This window comes from Tachysurus fulvidraco, chromosome 1 (assembly GCF_022655615.1).
Source record: "Tachysurus fulvidraco isolate hzauxx_2018 chromosome 1, HZAU_PFXX_2.0, whole genome shotgun sequence".
NCBI classification, from domain to species: Eukaryota; Metazoa; Chordata; class Actinopteri; order Siluriformes; family Bagridae; genus Tachysurus; species Tachysurus fulvidraco.
The window spans coordinates 44571699-44591736 of NC_062518.1; the positions used below are offsets into that span (position 1 = coordinate 44571699).

A 20038-nucleotide genomic window follows, 5' to 3' on the forward strand; every position below is an offset into this window, starting at 1 on the left:
GTGCTGTTGCTGCCGATGTTATTATTATTATTATTATTATTATTATTATTATTATTATTATTATTATTATTAGTAGTAGTAGTAGTAGTAGTAAATTGAAATTAAAAAACAAACAAACAAAAAAAAATCAAAATGGTTACAAATTGGTTTAAACAGGTTACTATTATTATTAGTTGTAGTATTTTTTTAACCCAGTGCTATATTTGCACATTTTTGAATATTGCTTCTACTATCAACAAAAACAACAACAAGAAGACTAATATAAAAACAATAAATTACATAATTTAAACTTACTGCTACGAATAGTATTTGATCTTATATATTATTGGCCAAATTTCAAAATTGCAATAATACATTTACAATACAAATAATACAAAGTAGATTAGGTCCATATATATTTGGACACACGCACAATTTTTGTTTAGTTTTTTAGGTATTTAACAAAACATATTCAAGCTATAGTTGTACAGGAATAGTGGGCTGAAAGTGCAGTCTCTCAGCTTTACTTTGAGGGCATTTAAATCCACATTGGAGGAAGGGTTTAAGAATTACAGCTCTTGAGAGTAACGAGTCCCCTTTTTCCAAGGACCAAATGTAATTGGACAGTTAAATCAAAAGCTGTTTCTTGGACAGGTATAGGTTATTCCTTCATTATTTCTTCATCGATTAAGCAGGTAAACGGTCTGGAGTTGATTCTTAGTGTCATATTTGCACTTGGAATCTGTTTCTGACAACCTACATCATGTGTTCAAAAAAGCTCTTCATGCAAGTCAAAACAGGCCATCATTAGGCTTCATAAAAAAAACAAATCCATCAGAGATATAGCAGGAACATTAGGATTGAAAAAAATGCAATGTTGAACTCAGCAATATAAAAAGGCCTGGCCGTCCACGGAAAACAACAGTAGTAGATTAGTAAAGGCAGAAAGACCCATGAACAAACATCAACTGAAGACAGCTGCAGTTAAGGCCTGGCAAAGCATCAGAAAGGAGGAAACCCAGTCTCTGGTCATATCCATGGGCTCCAGATTTTACGCAGTCATTGGCTGCAATGGATTTTCAACAGAATATTAAAAATGAACATTTTATTTATGATTATATTCATTTGTCCAATTACGTTTGAGCCCCTAAAAATGGGGGAACTGTGCATGAAAATGCTTGTAGTTCCTGAAAATTTTGCTTGATATTTTTGTTAAACCACGTGAATTAAAGTTGAACTTCTGCTCTTCAAATGCATGAAAAAGAATTCACGTCGTTCAGACGTTCAGCCGAAAAAAAATAAAATAAAAATAAATATACAGTAAAGTATATATATATATATATATATATATATATATATATATATATATATATATATATATATATATATATATATATATACAAAACATGTTTCAGTTATGTCTGTACATTCTGTACTTTTGATTTCTTTTTTCTTTTATTGTTTGTGTGATGTTTGGTTCTGTCTTTAATTCTGATTTAATTATTGTTATTGTTGATGTCTTTAATTCTGGTTCTGTCTTTAATTCTTTGTTCACCCTTTGTTTGAATACGGCATGTCACGGTGATTAATAACCAATTCACATGTTTATTTCCAGATTCTGGTAGTCACACACAACTATCAGAATCACACTTCATTGCTCTGCTTTCAGTCGAAAAGAGTGTACAGAGTATCAGACTCTGTTGTTCAGCTGTTGTTTTGTGTATGTATAACAATCAGAGTCTACTTATATACATGTAAGGCCACCCAAATCGCATTTTCAGTTAGGCATTTCAAGTAGAACAGGGACTTTCTGTTTTTACCCACATTTGATATTTTAATTTTGACTACAATGAGCTTTCCTTCTGAAAGTCACTGAGTTTTAGAATGAGATTAGTGTTGGAGAAAGTGTAGCTCTCTTAGACTATAAACTTTAAAGATTGTGTACTTTTTGTGTTTCACAGCTTATATCATGAGTCCTGAATGTTGTCTTTACATTCCTTTTTGTGTTGCTTGTAATCTACTTTCAGGGTTAAATGTGGGATCGGTTTAAAATGTACCCAGACAAACGGGGAATACCTAATAGTGGACCTAGGTGTATAGAATACAGGCCTCAAGCCACAGACATGATCAAATGGACGATTTACGTCTAAACAGCGAAGTTTAATGTTGTACAACCATAGAGTGCTTTTACTAACCTCCATACATTGCTGGGTGTTTGGCTGTATAATTTTATTGAAATACTCACTTTGCATACCTTGGGTTAAATTCCACTACTGTTACTACTAAGAATTATAACAATAATAATTATAAATGATGATAAAATACACAAGTTAAAAGCTGTGGCTGGTCTTAGTTAAAAGCTGCAGCTGGTCTTAGTCCCGCCTCCTCGCCTGTTCTCAACTGGGTCCTGGAGACGCAGGATAAATATTCGGCCTCTGGGTGGTGTATTTTATTGAGCATCTTGACTTCGAGAGAGCAACATCATGTCTGGAAGAGGTAAAGGCGGTAAGGGACTCGGCAAAGGGGGCGCAAAGCGTCATCGTAAGGTTCTTCGCGACAACATCCAGGGAATCACCAAGCCGGCTATTCGCCGTCTGGCTCGCCGTGGCGGTGTTAAGCGTATTTCTGGTCTGATCTACGAAGAGACTCGCGGTGTGCTGAAAGTCTTCTTGGAGAACGTGATCCGCGATGCTGTCACCTACACCGAGCACGCTAAGAGGAAGACCGTCACCGCCATGGATGTGGTGTACGCCCTGAAACGCCAGGGGCGCACTCTGTACGGCTTCGGCGGGTAAACATTCAACACCGAACCACATCAATACAACGGCTCTTTTAAGAGCCACCCAAATATCTACAAAGAGATGTTCCTTCTTCACTTTGTTGGGGGTGGGAGAGACGCAAATGACATCAAAATCCGTATAAAACAATATCCGATATATATTTGTGTAATATGTGCCCTTGAGTACATTATATAATTTATAATATTGTGTATATATATATAAATAAAAGAGTACGTAAAAAAAATAACTTTATTATATACAATATTATAAATTATATAATATATATATATATATATGTGTGTGTGTGTGTGTATAATGTTTGGTGATAGATACAGGATTCCCCCCCTCTTTCCTTCTTCTTCTTCTTCTTCTTCTTCTGACTTTCATGGCGGATAGCAAACCAACTTTTGGTGCATTTACCGCCACCAATTGGACTGGACTGTGAAGCACTACTAGGCATAGATGAATGATTAGAAAAAAATTTTTTTTTTTCAAGTTTTGCAACAATGAAAACAATGCAGTGCAATTATGAAGTAAAATGTACTGAACCACACACCTTTCTTTTTTGACTTTTAATTTTTTTTATGATCACTTTTTTTTTCGCTTCTTTTCTTTATTTTTCCACCTCAGGTGGGTGTGTGTGCTTAATAATTAATTTGGAATATTTATAACACTAGCTTACTACCTTTATGTTTTTATGAAATACAGCAAAAACGTGTCAGATACTCAGTGTCTGGTTACTGGTTAGAGACATCTAATTTGTAACAAATATTAGTATTAGTATTATTTTTTTTTACCCAGTGCTACTTTTGCACATTTTAGAATAGTGCTTCTACTACTGCTACTACTATCAACATCAACAACACCAAAAATAATATAAAAGCAATAAGTTGCATAATTAAAACTTACTGTTATGAATACTATTTGATCTTATGTATTGTTGCAATTTTTAGCAAACAACTTGTGTACATACATACATACATACATACATTGCACAGTCCACTACATTTCCTAGATAAAATGTATACTGTTGTCCACTTTTGCAATTTTAAATTATACCATAACTATTGGCTTACTATGTTGTCATATAATATATAATATTCCACCCCCTAGACACCCAAACCAAAGAAGAGGTGAAAGTATTAGGCTTAACAATTACAAACAGTAAATGTGCTGAATACAACTGGGAAGAGAAAGAATTTTAAATGAAAACTGGAAATAGCTCATAATAAATCAAGGATTCAGTTAATTAAATCGTGTGTATTATCTAAATTATTGTCTTTCCCTCTGACAATAAAATGATAATAAAATTAAATAAAATGTGTGTAGGTATTAAATGGAGAAACAATAGAGAAGTTACAACACAAACATTTCCATACAAACCAACAAACCTATGAGGTCTGGGTGCTACTGAGCTGGGTAATAATTTAAACATAGCTTTTGGTAAACATGTGACACAGGCAATGGAAAGAAGGACAAGAAAGAAAAAAACTTTTTATAAATTAGTATACAGAGATTTTACATTTAAATAAATACTAATTAAACGCTGTAAATATAAATGATTTTAAAAAGAAGGAAAAAATGAACATCTTTTGATAAAATGTACACAATCAGCAGAAATATGGCATAAAGTAAAAAACCTAGAATTAAATATAAATGTGAATGAAATGTACAAAAAAAAAAAAAACAAATGTTCTGTTATATATTTTAATAGTGTATTTTTTTGCCCCCAAGCTAACAAAAATGTGATGGAAATTTACTGGCTATTTTTTTTTTTTTTTTTTTTTTTTTTTTGTATTGTCAATTCTAAATTTTGGAAAAACAGATATTAAATGGTTAGTAACCAGTGCCATATTCCTGCTAATGTAGGGTACAAACAAATTTTGAGATAAAAACACAAAAGAACTGACAATCAGAACAAATTAATTTGGACTGTATTAAAAATGTTTTGCTGATAGTTGCTTGTAAATATGTATATATTTTTAAAGCAGATAAGACTAAATTTCTGTGTTTTTTTTTTTTTGTAACTGGTCTTTTTTATTATTCAAATGTATTATTCAAAAACACATGGTATACTTGTGAATGAACAATTCTTTGAAATCTTTCAATAAAGTTTAAAAGGAAAAAAAAACCTTGTTTTGGTAAACTGGTAATTTTAAAATTATGTAGCACTGATGGAATACATACGTGAAAAAAAGGGATTATCCTTTGTTTGTTTCTCTCTCATGTAATGAGTGGGATGTTGTTTGGCCCAATAGGTGGCAGTAATGGGTAGTATATAAGTGGGTGAATTGAGTAAAGAAGAGTTGGTAACTTGTATGTGATGGATGTCCCCGGTGGAATAAACAAAACCAGTTCCTGCAATCTGGAGTTACTCTTATTTGTATGATTTCTGAATAATACATCTCACTCACGCAGAAGAGATTTGCACCTTGTATGAAAAAGTGGGCGGCTCTTAAAAGAGCCTTTGTGTTGATAAAGACGGCGGTGAAGCGCTTTACTTGGAGCTGGTGTACTTGGTGACGGCCTTGGTGCCCTCAGACACGGCGTGCTTGGCCAACTCTCCGGGAAGCAACAGACGCACGGCAGTCTGGATCTCTCTAGAGGTAATGGTGGAGCGCTTGTTGTAATGAGCAAGACGAGAAGACTCACCGGCGATGCGCTCAAAAATATCGTTGACAAACGAGTTCATGATGCCCATGGCCTTAGAGGAGATCCCGGTATCAGGATGCACCTGCTTCAGCACTTTGTACACGTAGATGGCGTAACTCTCCTTCCTGGTCTTTCTGCGCTTCTTGCCGCCTTTGCTGGCTGTCTTGGTCACGGCTTTCTTGGAGCCCTTCTTAGGCGCGGTCTTAGCTGGTTCAGGCATGGTGTCGCTGCTCAAATGAAGTGAGACAATGAGTAACACCCACCTAGCGGCTCCTCAATTTATAGGCTGACATTGTAATTACGCACAAGCGAACAAATGTGTGTTATTGGTCATAATCCCAAAGCTCCTGATGCGCAGCGCCTCCTCCCGCCCCTCGCTGTGCTTTGTTCCCCTCCCGCCGTTTTACACTCAGCTTTGCGCTTTGAGACAAAAGGTCCAAGCTCAGTTGTTCTGATTCCTACGCAGCATTATCGAGTCTTACATGTGGACTAAAATAATCAAGACAGGACATTATATATGAGATACTTTCAAGTTTATTAAGAATCAGCAAAGTAAGCTTGATAACATTTTTGTGGGTTCCTGCTCATGTGGGAGTGGAGGCAAATGAATGGTAGATAAACTAGCCAAGGAAGCTCTTAAACACTCGGTAATAGATATCCACGTGTCTCTAAGCAAAAATGAAGTTAAAGGGAAAATTAAAGAATTCATAAATAACAAATGGCAAAAGGCTTGGAATGGTGATAGCAAGGGTCGGGAAATGTATAATATTCAACAGCAAGTAGGAAATGGAAGATATTTTGTCAGGAACAGAAAAAAAGATACAATTATTTCACGTATACGAATAGGTCACACTGGATTAAATCAATCAAAATAGGAAAACATGAATCGGGACTGTGTGTTTATTGTGATCAGCCAGAAACCATAGAACATTTTTAATAAAATTTAAAAAAAATATGGAAGAGAAAGGTTGAAACTAATTAAGGCAGTTAAAAACCTAGGTGTTGAATCATTCAATGTGATAGGCCTGTTGAAAGATCAAGAACAGCAAAGTATCATCTATGGTTATATAACAAAATTCTTCAAAGAAATCGGAATTTTTGATAGAATTTATTTATATATTTATTTATTTTCCTGCATATTTTATGCCTAGTAGTGCTTCACAGTCCAGTCCAATTGGTGGCGGTAAATGCACCAAAAGTTGGTTTGCTATCCGCCATAAAAGTCAGAAGAAGAAGAAGAAGGAGGAGGAAAGAGGGGGGGGAATTCTGTATCTATCACCAAACATTATACACACACACACACACACACACAATATATATATATATATATATATATATATATATAAAAATATAAATAAAAGAGAGTACGTAAAAAATAACTTTATATTATATACAATATTATAAATTATATAATATAACAATATACAATATTATAAATTATATAATAATGTACGCAATGGCACATATTACACAAATATATATCGGATATTGTTTTATACGGATTTTGATGTCATTTGCGTCTCTCCCACCCCCAACAAAGTGAAGAAGGAACATCTCTTTGTAGATATTTGGGTGGCTCTTAAAAGAGCCGTTGTGTTGATGTGGTTCGGTGTTGAACGTTTACCCGCCGAAGCCATACAGAGTGCGCCCCTGGCGTTTCAGGGCGTACACCACATCCATGGCGGTGACGGTCTTTCTCTTAGCGTGCTCGGTGTAGGTGACAGCATCGCGGATCACGTTCTCCAAGAAGACTTTCAGCACACCGCGAGTCTCTTCGTAGATCAGACCAGAAATACGCTTAACACCGCCACGGCGAGCCAGACGGCGAATAGCCGGCTTGGTGATTCCCTGGATGTTGTCACGAAGGACCTTACGATGACGCTTTGCGCCCCCTTTGCCGAGTCCCTTACCGCCTTTACCTCTTCCAGACATGATGTTGCTCTCTCGAAGTCAAGTTGCTCAATAAAATACACCACCCAGAGGCCGAATATTTATCCTGCGTCTCCAGGACCCAGTTGAGAACAGGCGAGGAGGCGGGACTAAGACCAGCCACAGCTTTTAACTTGTGTATTTTATCATCATTTATAATTATTATTGTTATAATTCTTAGTAGTAACAGTAGTGGACTTTAACCCAAGGTATGCAAAGTGAGTATTTCAATAAAAATATACAGCCAAACACCCAGCAATGTATGGAGGTTAGTAAAAGCACTCTGTGGTTGTACAACATTAAACTAAGCTGTTTAGACGTAAAACGTCCATTTGATCATGTCTGTGGCTTGAGGCCTGTATTCTATACTCCTAGGTCCACTATTAGGTATTCCCCGTTTGTCTGGGTACATTTTAAACCGATCCCACATTTAACCATGAAAGTAGATTACAAGCAACACAAAAAGGAATGTAAAGACAACATTCAGGAGTCATGATATCAGCTGTGAAACACAAAAAGTACACAATCTTTAAAGTTTATAGTCTAAGAGAGCTACACTTTCTCCAACACTAATCTCATTCTAAAACAGTGACTTTCAGAAGGAAAGCTCATTGTAGTCAAAATTAAAATATCAAATGTGGGTAAAAACAGAAAGTCCCTGTTCTACTTGAAATGCCTCACTGTAAATGAGATTTAGGTGGCCTTACATGTATATAAGTAGACACTGATTGTTATACATAAACAAGACAACAGCTGAACAACAGAGTCTGATACTCTGTACACTCTTTTGGACTGAAAGCAGAGCAATGAAGTGTGATTCTGATAGTTGTGTGTGACTACCAGAATCTGGAAATAAACATGTAAATTGGTTATTAATCACCGTGACATGCCGTATTCAAACAAAGGGTGAACAAAGAATTAAGGACAAAACCAGAATTAAAGACATCAACAATAACAATAATTAAATCAGAATTAAAGACAGAACCAAACATCACACAAACAATAAAAGAAAAAAGAAATCAAAAGTACAGAATGTACAGACATAACTGAAACATGTTGTGTATATATATATATATATATATATATATATATATATATATATATATATATATATATATATATATATATACTTTACTGTATATTTATTTTTATTTTTTTTTTTTCTGCTGAACGTCTGAACGACGTGAATTTTTTTTTCATGCATTTGAAGAGCAGAAGTTCAACTTTAATTCACGGGGTTTAACAAAAATATCAAGCAAAATTTTCAGAAACTACAAGCATTTTCATGCACAGTTCCCCCATTTTTAGGGGCTCAAACATAATTGGACAAATGAATATAATCATAAATAAAATGTTCATTTTTAATATTCTGTTGAAAATCCATTGCAGGCAATGACTGCGTAAAATCTGGAGCCCATGGATATGACCAGAGACTGGGTTTCCTCCTTTCTGATGCTTTGCCAGGCCTTAACTGCAGCTGTCTTCAGTTGATGTTTGTTCATGGGTCTTTCTGCCTTTACTCATCTACTACTGTTGTTTTCCGTGGACGGCCAGGCCTTTTTATATTGCTGAGTTCAACATTGCATTTTTTTCAATGATAATGTTCCTGCTATATCTCTGATGGATTTTTTTTTTTTTTATGAAGCCTATTGATGGCCTGTTTTGACTTGCATGAAGAGCTTTTTTGAACACATGATGTAGGTTGTCAGAAACAGATTCCAAGTGCAAATATGACACTAAGAATCAACTCCAGACCGTTTACCTGCTTAATAGATGAAGAAATAATGAAGGAATAACCTACACCTGTCCAAGAAACAGCTTTTGATTTAACTGTCTTTTTATCTTTATAAAAGTCTAATTACTTTTGGTCCTTGGAAAAAGGGGACTCGTTACTCTCAAGAGCTGTAATTCTTAAACCCTTCCTCCAATGTGGATTTAAATGCCCTCAAAGTAAAGCTGAGAGACTGCACTTTCAGCCCACTATTCCTGTACAACTATAGCTTGAATATGTTTTGTTAAATACCTAAAAAACTAAACAAAAATTGTGCGTGTGTCCAAATATATATGGACCTAATCTACTTTGTATTATTTGTATTGTAAATGTATTATTGCAATTTTGCCACCACATTATCTCTGAAATTTGGCCAATAATATATAAGATTAAATACTATAAATACTATTCGTAGCAGTAAGTTTAAATTATGTAATTTATTGTTTTTATATTAGTTTTCTTGTTGTTGTTTTTGTTGATAGTAGAAGCAATATTCAAAAATGTGCAAATATAGCACTGGGTTAAAAAAATACTACAACTAATAATAATAGTAACCTGTTTAAACCTATTTGTAACCATTTTGAGTTTTTTTTTTTTGTTTGTTTTTTAATTTCAATTTACTACTACTACTACTACTAATAATAATAATAATAATAATAATAATAATAATAACATCGGCAGCAACAGCACTACTACTTAAAGGACCAAATTGTAAGAGCAAATAGAAGCAAAAATGTCAAACATTCATCGTACTTCTTGAGCTCTGTACCTGAGGTCAGAATTAGCTCATAATAATCAACACTGGTCGTTTTCTCTCTCTTTCTGCTTAAACACAAAACAAAGAATAAACACGTTTTTACCCATGCGACTATATTTCAATATTTAATTACAAATTAGATAATAATAATAATAATAATAATTATTATTATTATTATTATTATTATTATTATTATTACAGCCTTCTTCTTCTTTACTCAGTAAGGCTCCAGTTGGACTCTGCTTCATTAAATATTCAGATATACTAAGAGAAGATGGCATGATCTACACGTGATCCTCATCATCAATACAACATTGTCAGACTGTATATTTATAATCACACTGTCCAGTGACACCCACATGAGGATGAGGTTCCCCTCAAGGTTTCTCCCTAAAGGTGTTTTTCCTCTCCACAATCACCTCAGGCTTGTTGATTAGGAATAAATACGAACATATTTAAATGCAAGTCTAATATTAACCTGGAGGTTTTTTTTTTTTTAATAGTAATCTCTATATAACTTTATGGTGTGTTCATGTTCATAACTTTAAGCTGCTTTGAAACATCCATTGCTAAAAGTACTATAAAAATAAATAAATAAATACACATTTATTTGTAATTACTGTTCTTATCCCTGAACACTTACTGCCTCTTTCGGTCATTTAGACAAGATTCAAGATTTTTATTTGTCTCACACACAATTATATAGAGCATATAACCATCAGTGAAATGTGAGTCAGGTCCGCTAAATGGATAGTGCATTTATTAAAAATACAACACAGATGAAAATATACATATAACTATGAAATAATGAAATAAAAGTAAACAATACAAATAGAAGAACATAATGTATATTGTAGAATTAAATATTGAATTGAAAATGTGCGTGAAAGTAAACCGAGGTCTTAAATATTAGGATACACAAGGATGTACAAGAGGCAAATGTACAAACAGGTTGACACTCTCACTATGTCAATGTGAGGTAGTGAATGATGAATATCTTACTGATAAAGTGAATATTAAGTGAAGGCATGAAGATGTTAAGAGGCTGGTTTTGAGTTTAGCAGCCTGATTGTCTCTCGCTTTTTGCTATCAGGCTACGGAAGCGCTTACTAGATGGCAGCAAAGTGAAAATATGATTACTGGAGTCCTTGATTTTAACAGCTGTGTTTTTGCAGCGTTTGTGTTAGAGGTCCTGTAGAGAGCAGGTTTCATTATTATTATTATTATTATTATTAGATTTTTAAGCGTATATGGGGAATTTCACATTCAGCGTTAATAAAAATTAGGATGAAATTGCACTTTCAGTAAAAGTGGGTGGCTCTTAAAAGAGCCTTTTTGGGTGGTGAAAAACGCAGCAGTGAGCGAGTTTACTTGGTCTTGACGGCCTTCTCGGTCTTCTTGGGCAGCAGCACTGCCTGGATGTTGGGCAGTACACCTCCCTGAGCGATGGTCACTCCTCCGAGCAGTTTGTTCAACTCCTCGTCGTTACGCACAGCGAGCTGCAGGTGGCGGGGAATGATACGGGTCTTCTTGTTGTCACGGGCGGCGTTGCCAGCCAACTCGAGGATCTCAGCAGTCAGATACTCGAGCACTGCGGCCAAGTAAACCGGAGCGCCGGCACCGACGCGCTCGGCATAGTTACCCTTACGCAGAAGCCTGTGCACACGACCCACGGGGAACTGCAGTCCAGCCCTGGATGAACGAGTCTTGGCCTTAGCCCTAGTTTTACCGCCAGTTTTGCCTCTTCCACTCATCTTGTAGTTCAGATACGTTCTAAGAACAACACCGAAATAACAGCACTGTTCTTCTAGCACTCTGTTATATAACCAACACGTCAACTCTCTTATTGGCTAAGATCATTGTTACGGAAGAACCAATCCGAAACACGCCGTCGAATTCCAGCGTCAGTCCATCATTCTATTCTACACACGCCCTTCCCACTCCCGAGACACTGTTTGTGTGTGTGTGTGTGTGTGTGTGTGTGTGTGTGTGTGTGTGTGTGTGTGTGTGTGTGTGTGTGTGTGTGTGTGTGTGTGTGTGTGTGTGTGTGTGTGTGTGTGAGAGAGAGATATTAAATAAAAATTAAAGACTAAATGCATATCATTGTAGAGAGAAACTATTTTTTTCAACCGATTTATAATCAGTAGCTTGATTATTCACTGATTTTATACCTATAAAGCATATATTAGTATAGAATTAAGACAAATGCACATGGATTTAAAATGTAAACTGTCCAATTCTCGCTATTTGTCCATACGTTTATGTGAACGTGAACGTACAACTCTGTAGCTGCCTAAACACTCGGCACAGAATCCACTAAAGTCATCATTCTGTTTATCAGAATAGGAAACAGCTCTTTAAGGGAAAATATGGGTGGCTCTTAAAAGAGCCGTTTGAGAGGTAAAAAACATAAGAAACACGGTTATTTCTTCTTGGGAGCCTTTTTGGCCTTCGTCGCTTTGGGCTTTGAGGTCTTGGGCTTCACAGCCTTCACCTTCTTGGGGGTCGCCGGCTTTTTGGCCTTCTTAGGGCTCTTGGCTGCCTTCTTGGGGGTCACCGGCTTTTTTGCCTTCTTGGGGCTTTTGGTGGCTTTCTTGGCGACAGCGACGGGCTTCTTCGTCTTCTTGGGAGATTTCTTGGCTGCGGGTTTCTTGGCCGCTACTTTCTTGGGCTTCTTAGCCGCAGCGGGCTTTTTGGCGGCCGCCTTTGTCGCTTTGGGCGCGGCTTTCTTTGCGGGCTTCTTAACTTCGGTCTGCTTCTTGTTCAGCTTGAAAGATCCAGACGCTCCAGTCCCTTTGGTCTGCACCAGAGTGCCCTTAGTAACGAGGCCCTTGACGGCGAGCTTGACGCGAGAGTTGTTCTTCTCCACGTCGTATCCGCCGGCAGCCAAAGCTTTCTTCAGGGCGGCAAGAGACACGCCGCTCCTCTCCTTGGACGAGGAAACCGCCTTGACGATGAGCTCGCCGACGCTAGGGCCGGTTTTCTTGGTCCTCGAAGCTGCCTTCTTCTTGGGCGCTTTGGCCGGCGCGGCGGCGGCGGGAGCGGGAGCGACTTCAGCCATCTCTATCTCTCTCTGGAAGCTAATAGTAGAATAAACAAGTGTGACGCACAGGATCCTCACAGGAACACAGGAACCTTCCTCCTCTCGACCGAGGGGCTGGCCTTAAAAGTAAGCATGAGAACGTTATAGACTCAACCAACCGTAGCTGAATGACTGCGCTTCCGAGACACAGTGACAAGTGTGTTTTCTCACGGCGTTTCTCGGCGAAAATACGACGCCACAGACAAGATCCCGAGCGTTCAGCGACATGTTTGTTGAGCAGAGACTTTGTCCTTTTTCCCGAGACCCGATGCGAGCTCGTAGCGAGCAACAATGTCGCGCAGCGAGCACAAATGTGTACGGTGCATCTGGGACTCGCTCCGGCTTGCAGCGCATTTGGGGCGATTTGGCGTCTAAAAACTAGACAAAAAGAGACACTGGGCTTGTAAGTCGTGTTTGTCGAGTTGCGGGAGAACCTTGTGAATAATCCTTATGTATATGTAGCGCCTGAATGTTGTGTGTAGTAATTGAAAATGAGCACCGCTTAGGCTGCATAAAGCACATGTATACTAGAGAGAGACAGCCAGTCAGTGCGAGTTGTGGGTGGCCATTTGCATGTGTCTTTGTTTTTGTTTGTTTGTTTAGACTTGTTGCTGTTGTTCTGTTGCCATCTGTGTGTAATTAATAAAATTAATAATAGTAGTTATCTATAACTTACAGGTGCTATGCTGAAATTTGTTAGGAGAGGAGATGCTGTCAAGAGTGAATTGGCTCACGGTTCAGGTAGGAGGGCCACTTTGCAGAATTTTGCTTAGGGAACCAAGGAGGTCAGGATCGGCTCTGCATCCGATGCACATCCATGTCACTTCTTTACCTGTACAATCTGTTGCACCTTATAGTATTTTATATATAATATATTTACATATATTTACACATATACATATATGAGTAGATATTGCATATAATGTGTATTGCTACTGTAAGGATGCCCAATAGTACACTGTGTGTACTGACTATATGTATGAGCATATTGCACATGTTCACTGTTGATTTCATTATCTGTTTGTTAATTGTACATATTGTACACACACATTGTACTGACTATATGTATGAGAAAAATTGCACATTTTAACATGTCAACTCATTATCTATATCTTTATCTGTATAACTGTTCTGCAATTTCTGGAGTTTGCTCCTAAGAATTTCACTCACCAACGCACATGTGCTGTGGTGATGTGACAATAAAAGTGACTTGACTTGATCTTATCTTATCTTATCGCCCATGTTTGGACCTCTGCGGGTTTCCACCTTTCAATTCCTTTTTTTTTTTTATGTTTGGATTGTCTGCTTGTGATTCCTATAATAAACTCCTCATATGAATTCTAATGCGACTCCTACAGTGGATTCCTTTTAAAGACGAACACTTTTACAAATCATTTGTGCAACAGAAGGTCTAACAATGAGGAATTAAAGTAGTACATTTTTAATTAAAAAATTAAAATGATAAATAACAATCTCCATAAATAGATTAATATTTTCATTGCCAAAGTATCACAGCCACCTTTCTTGACCCAAGGTACAAGGGTACAAGAGAACTTCACCTGGTCACTCAACACCAGCTCCATCACCATGAAAGCCCAGCAGCATCTCTACTTCTTACGAAGTCTGAGAAAGGCACATCTCTTTCCCCCCATTCTGACTATGTTTTACAGAGGGACCAGTGAGAGCATTCTGAGCAGCTGGTTTGGGAACTGCACCATCTCGGATCGCAAGACCCTGCAGCGGATAGTGAGGACAGCTGAGAAGATCATTGGAGTCTCTCCTCCCTCTATCATGGACACTTACACCACATGCTGCATCCGCAAAGCATTGTGGATGACCCCACACACCCCTCACACACACACACTCTTCACCCCACACACCCCTCACACACACTCTTCACTCTACTGCCACCTGGAAAATGGTACCGAAGCATTTGGGCCCTCACAACCAGACTGAATAACAGTTTCTTTCCACAAGCCATCAGACTCCTTAATAACTGAACTGTACTAAGCACAACACACACACACACACACACACACACACACACACACACACACACACACACACACACACACCAACTGTATGGACTGCACAGATTTACACTAAATACACACAGTTCCAATATATATCCATCAGCCTGTTTACATGCTGTTTTTTGCACACTTCTTGCTATTTGCACATTCTGTCTGACATTTCAGTTGATTGATTGCTGTTTTGCACAACCCTGAGTTGAGTTGTCTGTCTGCGCTGTCTTTTGTCTTGCACTGTTTGCAATAAGTGCACACTATGCACTTTATGTAGTTAGGACAACTTAGGTCTCAGTCCTCAGCTCTGTGTTGCTCTATTTTTTTTTACATAGCAGGATGGTCCTGGAGAAACGTTTTATTTCACTATGTGATTCTGATTCAGATTCTGATCTGATATGTACTATGTCAGCTAAGTATATGTGGTTGAAATGACAATAGATTCTTGACTTGACTGGTTATTCTCAGCAACATACAGATCATAACAATTGTATTCAGTTTTGAGTGCACACTTTATAAATTATTTGGCAGTTAGTAAGTATATTAAATTACTTGAGCAGTTTGAATATACAAGATACTGATTAATATGGAAACAAGCTCTTATAACAGAACACCTTTTCCTTCTAGGCTGATGTGAATGTGGTAGCTTAGTGGTTGAGATAGTGGGCCATGGTTGGAAGGTTGTGGGTTTGAATCCAAGGTCCACCAAGTGTCCATTGCTTGTCCTTTAGCAAGGCACTTAACCCTCAATTGTATAAAGATGATACCTTCTCTAATTAAGGTTTTTTTTTTTTTTTTTTTTTTTTTTTTATTTTTTTTTTTTTCATTGGTTGTTGCATTAAATCATTGGTTGTTGCATTAAATCTTACCCAGATAGTGCTATATTCTGATTGGCTATTGTGTAGCCTCCTTTTTTTGATTGGCTGATAAGTGTCAGGCTCGACTAAGAACTGAGATGCGCTTGATTCCTGCCTGGTTCCATAGAGACGGCGGTGCAGACAGATACATTTTGGGCTCTGTGACATTAAATACATGATAAATAGTCAAAATGTTTTTCTGCGTGAGAAATATGATGTCTGGCTGGAGAACGTGTCAAAAGGCCGAAATGACTGTCACTCTCAATGCATGACACTTGACAGCCCTGTGATGATTGACGGTGACATCACATGGACAGAACTTCCACAGAACTCCTTACACATGACAGAGAAGCACAACAAGGTTTTAGACTAAACCTCATCAGAGCTCTTCACAGACTGTATTGTTTATCCATCCTGTATTTCTATTATAGTGTAGAAATGGCTGATTTGGACAAAATCCCTGAACTGGAGAGAGAGCAATCAGAGCCAGTGGCCTCCTGCATCAGTTAGGAGCTTATGGAGAAAGACAGCATGCTGAAAGCAATGCAGTGGGAAAAGGAATAAATGGCTAAAAAGTTAAGAGAGCTTGAGGAGAATAAAGAGAATGGAAGAGATCAAAAAGGCCGAGCAGAGAAATAATCTGTATGAAGAAATGCAGAGAGCTCTCGCAGATTTTAAGCAGGAACAGATGGAGAGAGAACGAGCTATTCAGATGCTCTTGGAGGATTTGATGAGCGAGAGATAGAACAGACGACAAGAATAAGGTACTTATTCTGAAGTCGGGGGACGTGGAAACCATGTTTTTTTGTAAACAGAGAGCAGCAGGACAGAGATGGCCGGCTGGAGAACGAGAGGATACAAGAGCTTGAGAAGGAAAACCAGAGACAGAATGAGCTCAGAAAGATGGAGCAGAATAGAAATGATAGCTGACTCGATGATACAGGTCTTACAGAAAGACAAAGAGGACCAACTGAAAGAGAAAGAGATCTGGAAGAAACAGAGAATGTTATGGGAGAAGGCATCAGAAAGATGGGAGATAGACCTAAAGCAGATGGAGGAAGAGGAAGATAGACGGAAGAAAGAAAAAGAGTGCTGGGAGAAAGAGAAAGAGTGCTGGGAGTATATTAAGCAGAACTGGCAGAAAGAGAGAGAGAACAGAATGAAAGAGAAAAAAGCCTGGGATGAAGAGAAAAAGACGTATCAGGAAGAGAGACGTTATATGAGAACTGCGTACGGTCCTATGTGGTTTTAGCGAGAGGAAGAAATGCACAAGTTTAATGCAGATTTTCCCATTTGTAAAAAGCTTTAATAAAATTCTTGACATTTCCTGGGGTGTTTTTTTTTTTTTTGACATTATACAGAAATGGGGTTCAAGTAAAGGGTTGGGGTGAGAATTATTGTTAACAAACACATTTGGTAATTTGTAGGATGTTATTTTGACTGAACTGTTTATTCAGGTCACTCTTGTGTTACATAGGGGAAAAAAAGGATCAGTAAAATCAACAATTATTTAATAAATGATTAATCTATTATTATTACGATCGTTTTCATGAAATAGAGGACAGGGCAGATGTTAATTCAGTAGAAGCAGCTTTAACTCCAGACAAACAATCTAAAACATCTAATAATAAATCAGATTTCGGAATAATAATGTATAGGATAGACTGATAGTTTATTGAAACTTTTTAAACTTTGCCATTAAATTGCCATAATTAAAACATTTAAATGATAATACTCGAGTTAAGCTAAAATGTTAGCCAATGTAACTACTGGTTTATGTGATATAATATTTTTTTTGATGCAAGCTACTGTAGCTATTTAGCAAGCGAAGCTACTGGTTTACACTGTATAAGTTTTTATCCTGATGCTAACTAGCTTGTTAGCAACGCAGCTACTGTTTTACATAAACATAATATTTAGCCTGATGCTAAGTAGCTTGTTAGCATCGCGGCTACTGGTTTACATAAACATAACATTTAGCCTGATACTAACTAGCTTGTTATTCATTCAGATTATCAGTATAATTACTTTAATTATTGTAAACTGGTCTAAATGAGCTGCTACACTGTAGACTGGATGACTATGTTTTGGACTCTCAATTGTTTATTATGCAGTAAATCACTAAATAGTAGATTAAAGCACAAATCAGATGTAATAGCCTCAGACCAAAAAGTGGAGAGGTTATGTGATTATAAATTTTGCCCTGCCCCACTAAAATCCATGCTCATTAGAGCAATTACCTTAGAGGGGTTCTCGAGAATTGCCCTGTGAAATGAAGGTGTGTCTTCAACCATATACTGATATTTTTGCAGCTCATGTACAAAGATTAACTTACAGAGCTATTTGTGAATTCATAACATCTGTATTCCACTTCCAATGCTTATTAAATGCTTTTTTTAATTATTGTTCATGTATAAAACTTTAATAAAAACATTATTTAAGGCACAAAAATGTCATGTCAAGATATCAAAGCACACGCTGAGAGGAGATACAAAGCATCAGGTCATTTGTAAAGAAGTAAATATGATCAATAAAGTTATATAAAGAAAAAATTCAAAAGCAACATGAATTTCAAAAAGAAGTGTGTGTGGTTGTGTGTGTGTGTGTGTGTGTGTGTGTGTGTGTGTGTGTGTGTGTGTGTCTACACGTGCATGCGTGCATGTGAGGAACAGATCATATATGAAATTATATGATGCACAATTGAGTATCAGAATATCATTCAGTGTATTCATTATATCACTGATAGATGTTTGAGGGATCTAGTTTAAAAAACAAAAACAGATTTACAAAATTGTAAAATATGACTTGAAGGTCTATGAACAAAGCCTAAAGATTAAGGTTTAACCTTAAAGGCAGGGTCTCCGATGTTTGAAAGCCAATGTTGACATTTGAAATCACCAAAACAAACACGCCCCGAACCCAAATGGGTCTCACCCCTGTATTGATAGCTCTGCCCACACATACATACGTAACCCTGGTAACTAATGGAAAGAAATGTGTCTTTATCATAGCTGAAGGGAAGAACAATACGATTGCAGATAAACAAACAAGCAAAAATGATACACAAGCATAATCATGAAAAGGACAAAGGCATATATTAGTTCTGTGTAACAAAGCAAAACCAACGTTACTCAACTATCGAGAAGGAAAAAAGCGCCTCGACATCTTAAGTACAGTTGGCCACATATTTACAGGTTGGAGTTTCCCGAGTCAATAACTCCCGAGCTAAAACTGTTATTAAACAAAACGCGGGTGTAGCTGCCTCTCTACATTACTACGATAGAAAAGAGGTGTTATTTGTATAGTAACAGCGTTTAGCACCTGTAAATATGTGGCCAACTTCCTGCTCCTTCAGTTCTCTCCAGCGCTGGAAAGCTGATTCTATATTAACACGTCCTACTTCTTGCCTTATCGTAAGCCTTTCTTCGCTTTCTTTCTTTGTTTTTATCCTCGATGTCAATGTTGAAACCGCTTTCTGCTAATGTCACACATGTGCCCCCCCTTTCTGCTCATTGCTACACGTCTGTTTTGATTTTTGTTTAGTTTGTCGTCCCGACTCAGTTTTCTGAAGCATTTCTCAAACAACGGAGACCCTACATTTAAAAGAGGCATCGTGTTTACTTTGTTCGGCGTTGAACGGGTGTTAACGTGCAGTCCTGAGGCAGATCACCAGGTGGACAGTCGACCCCTCCTGGATGTTGTAGTCTGACAGGGTTCGATTATCTTCCAGGATGGTGTCGCCTAGAATCAGGATCTAGTGGTCTTGGGGAATCCCTCTTAGGGCAAATATACTGGTCTTTACGTCTTCAACCCTGCTTCCTGGCCGGACCTCTAGGGGAAGACGTCGCCGAACTGGGTCTCCACAAAGATTTCCATTGGAATCCATATGGAAAAATAATAATAATTAAAATTAGACACTACATTACCAAAATTTTTTAAGTGTTTGTTTACTAGTGACTACAAAGAATATAAATATCATTTCCTCTGAGGAAAAAATTATTTACATTCCCCTGAAATTGAATTTGAAATTCGCACTTGGTTAACGTGCCCTACTTTTATACATGCTGTTTACGCGTGCCTTCTCTGTTTACGCCTGTGCTGACATGCATATATTCATTCAGTCACACATTCACACACTCACACATTCACCTATCCACTCATTTGCTCCTTTGAGTTCTACAGTAAGTGGGAACTGTGGCCAGACTGG

At 37.4% G+C, this 20038-nt stretch overlaps 6 protein-coding genes across 6 annotated transcripts in view; 1 reads left to right on the forward strand and 5 right to left on the reverse strand.

The window, feature by feature from the left end:
• LOC125138359 (ubiquitin carboxyl-terminal hydrolase 14-like) overlaps nt 1-20038 on the reverse strand; it is a 73456-nt gene that overhangs the window by 51061 nt on the left and 2357 nt on the right. The window lies entirely within an intron of this gene.
• On the forward strand, nt 2418-2823 carry LOC113662301 (histone H4). Its single transcript, XM_027177037.2, has one exon. The coding sequence runs from the start codon at nt 2463-2465 to the stop codon at nt 2772-2774; it is 312 nt and encodes a 103-aa protein (XP_027032838.2). The 5' UTR covers nt 2418-2462; the 3' UTR covers nt 2775-2823.
• LOC113662289 (histone H2B-like) lies at nt 5207-5650 on the reverse strand. Its single transcript, XM_027177023.2, has one exon. The coding sequence runs from the start codon at nt 5629-5631 to the stop codon at nt 5257-5259; it is 375 nt and encodes a 124-aa protein (XP_027032824.1). The 5' UTR covers nt 5632-5650; the 3' UTR covers nt 5207-5256.
• LOC113662295 (histone H4) lies at nt 6983-7372 on the reverse strand. The gene has a single exon (XM_027177030.2). The coding sequence runs from the start codon at nt 7341-7343 to the stop codon at nt 7032-7034; it is 312 nt and encodes a 103-aa protein (XP_027032831.1). The 5' UTR covers nt 7344-7372; the 3' UTR covers nt 6983-7031.
• Nucleotides 11182-11779, reverse strand: LOC113662277 (histone H2A-like). Its single transcript, XM_027177014.2, has one exon. The coding sequence runs from the start codon at nt 11620-11622 to the stop codon at nt 11236-11238; it is 387 nt and encodes a 128-aa protein (XP_027032815.1). The 5' UTR covers nt 11623-11779; the 3' UTR covers nt 11182-11235.
• Nucleotides 12271-12970, reverse strand: LOC113662266 (histone H1-like). Its single transcript, XM_047810306.1, has one exon. It carries the CDS (start codon nt 12927-12929, stop codon nt 12291-12293), a length of 639 nt encoding a protein of 212 aa, XP_047666262.1. The 5' UTR covers nt 12930-12970; the 3' UTR covers nt 12271-12290.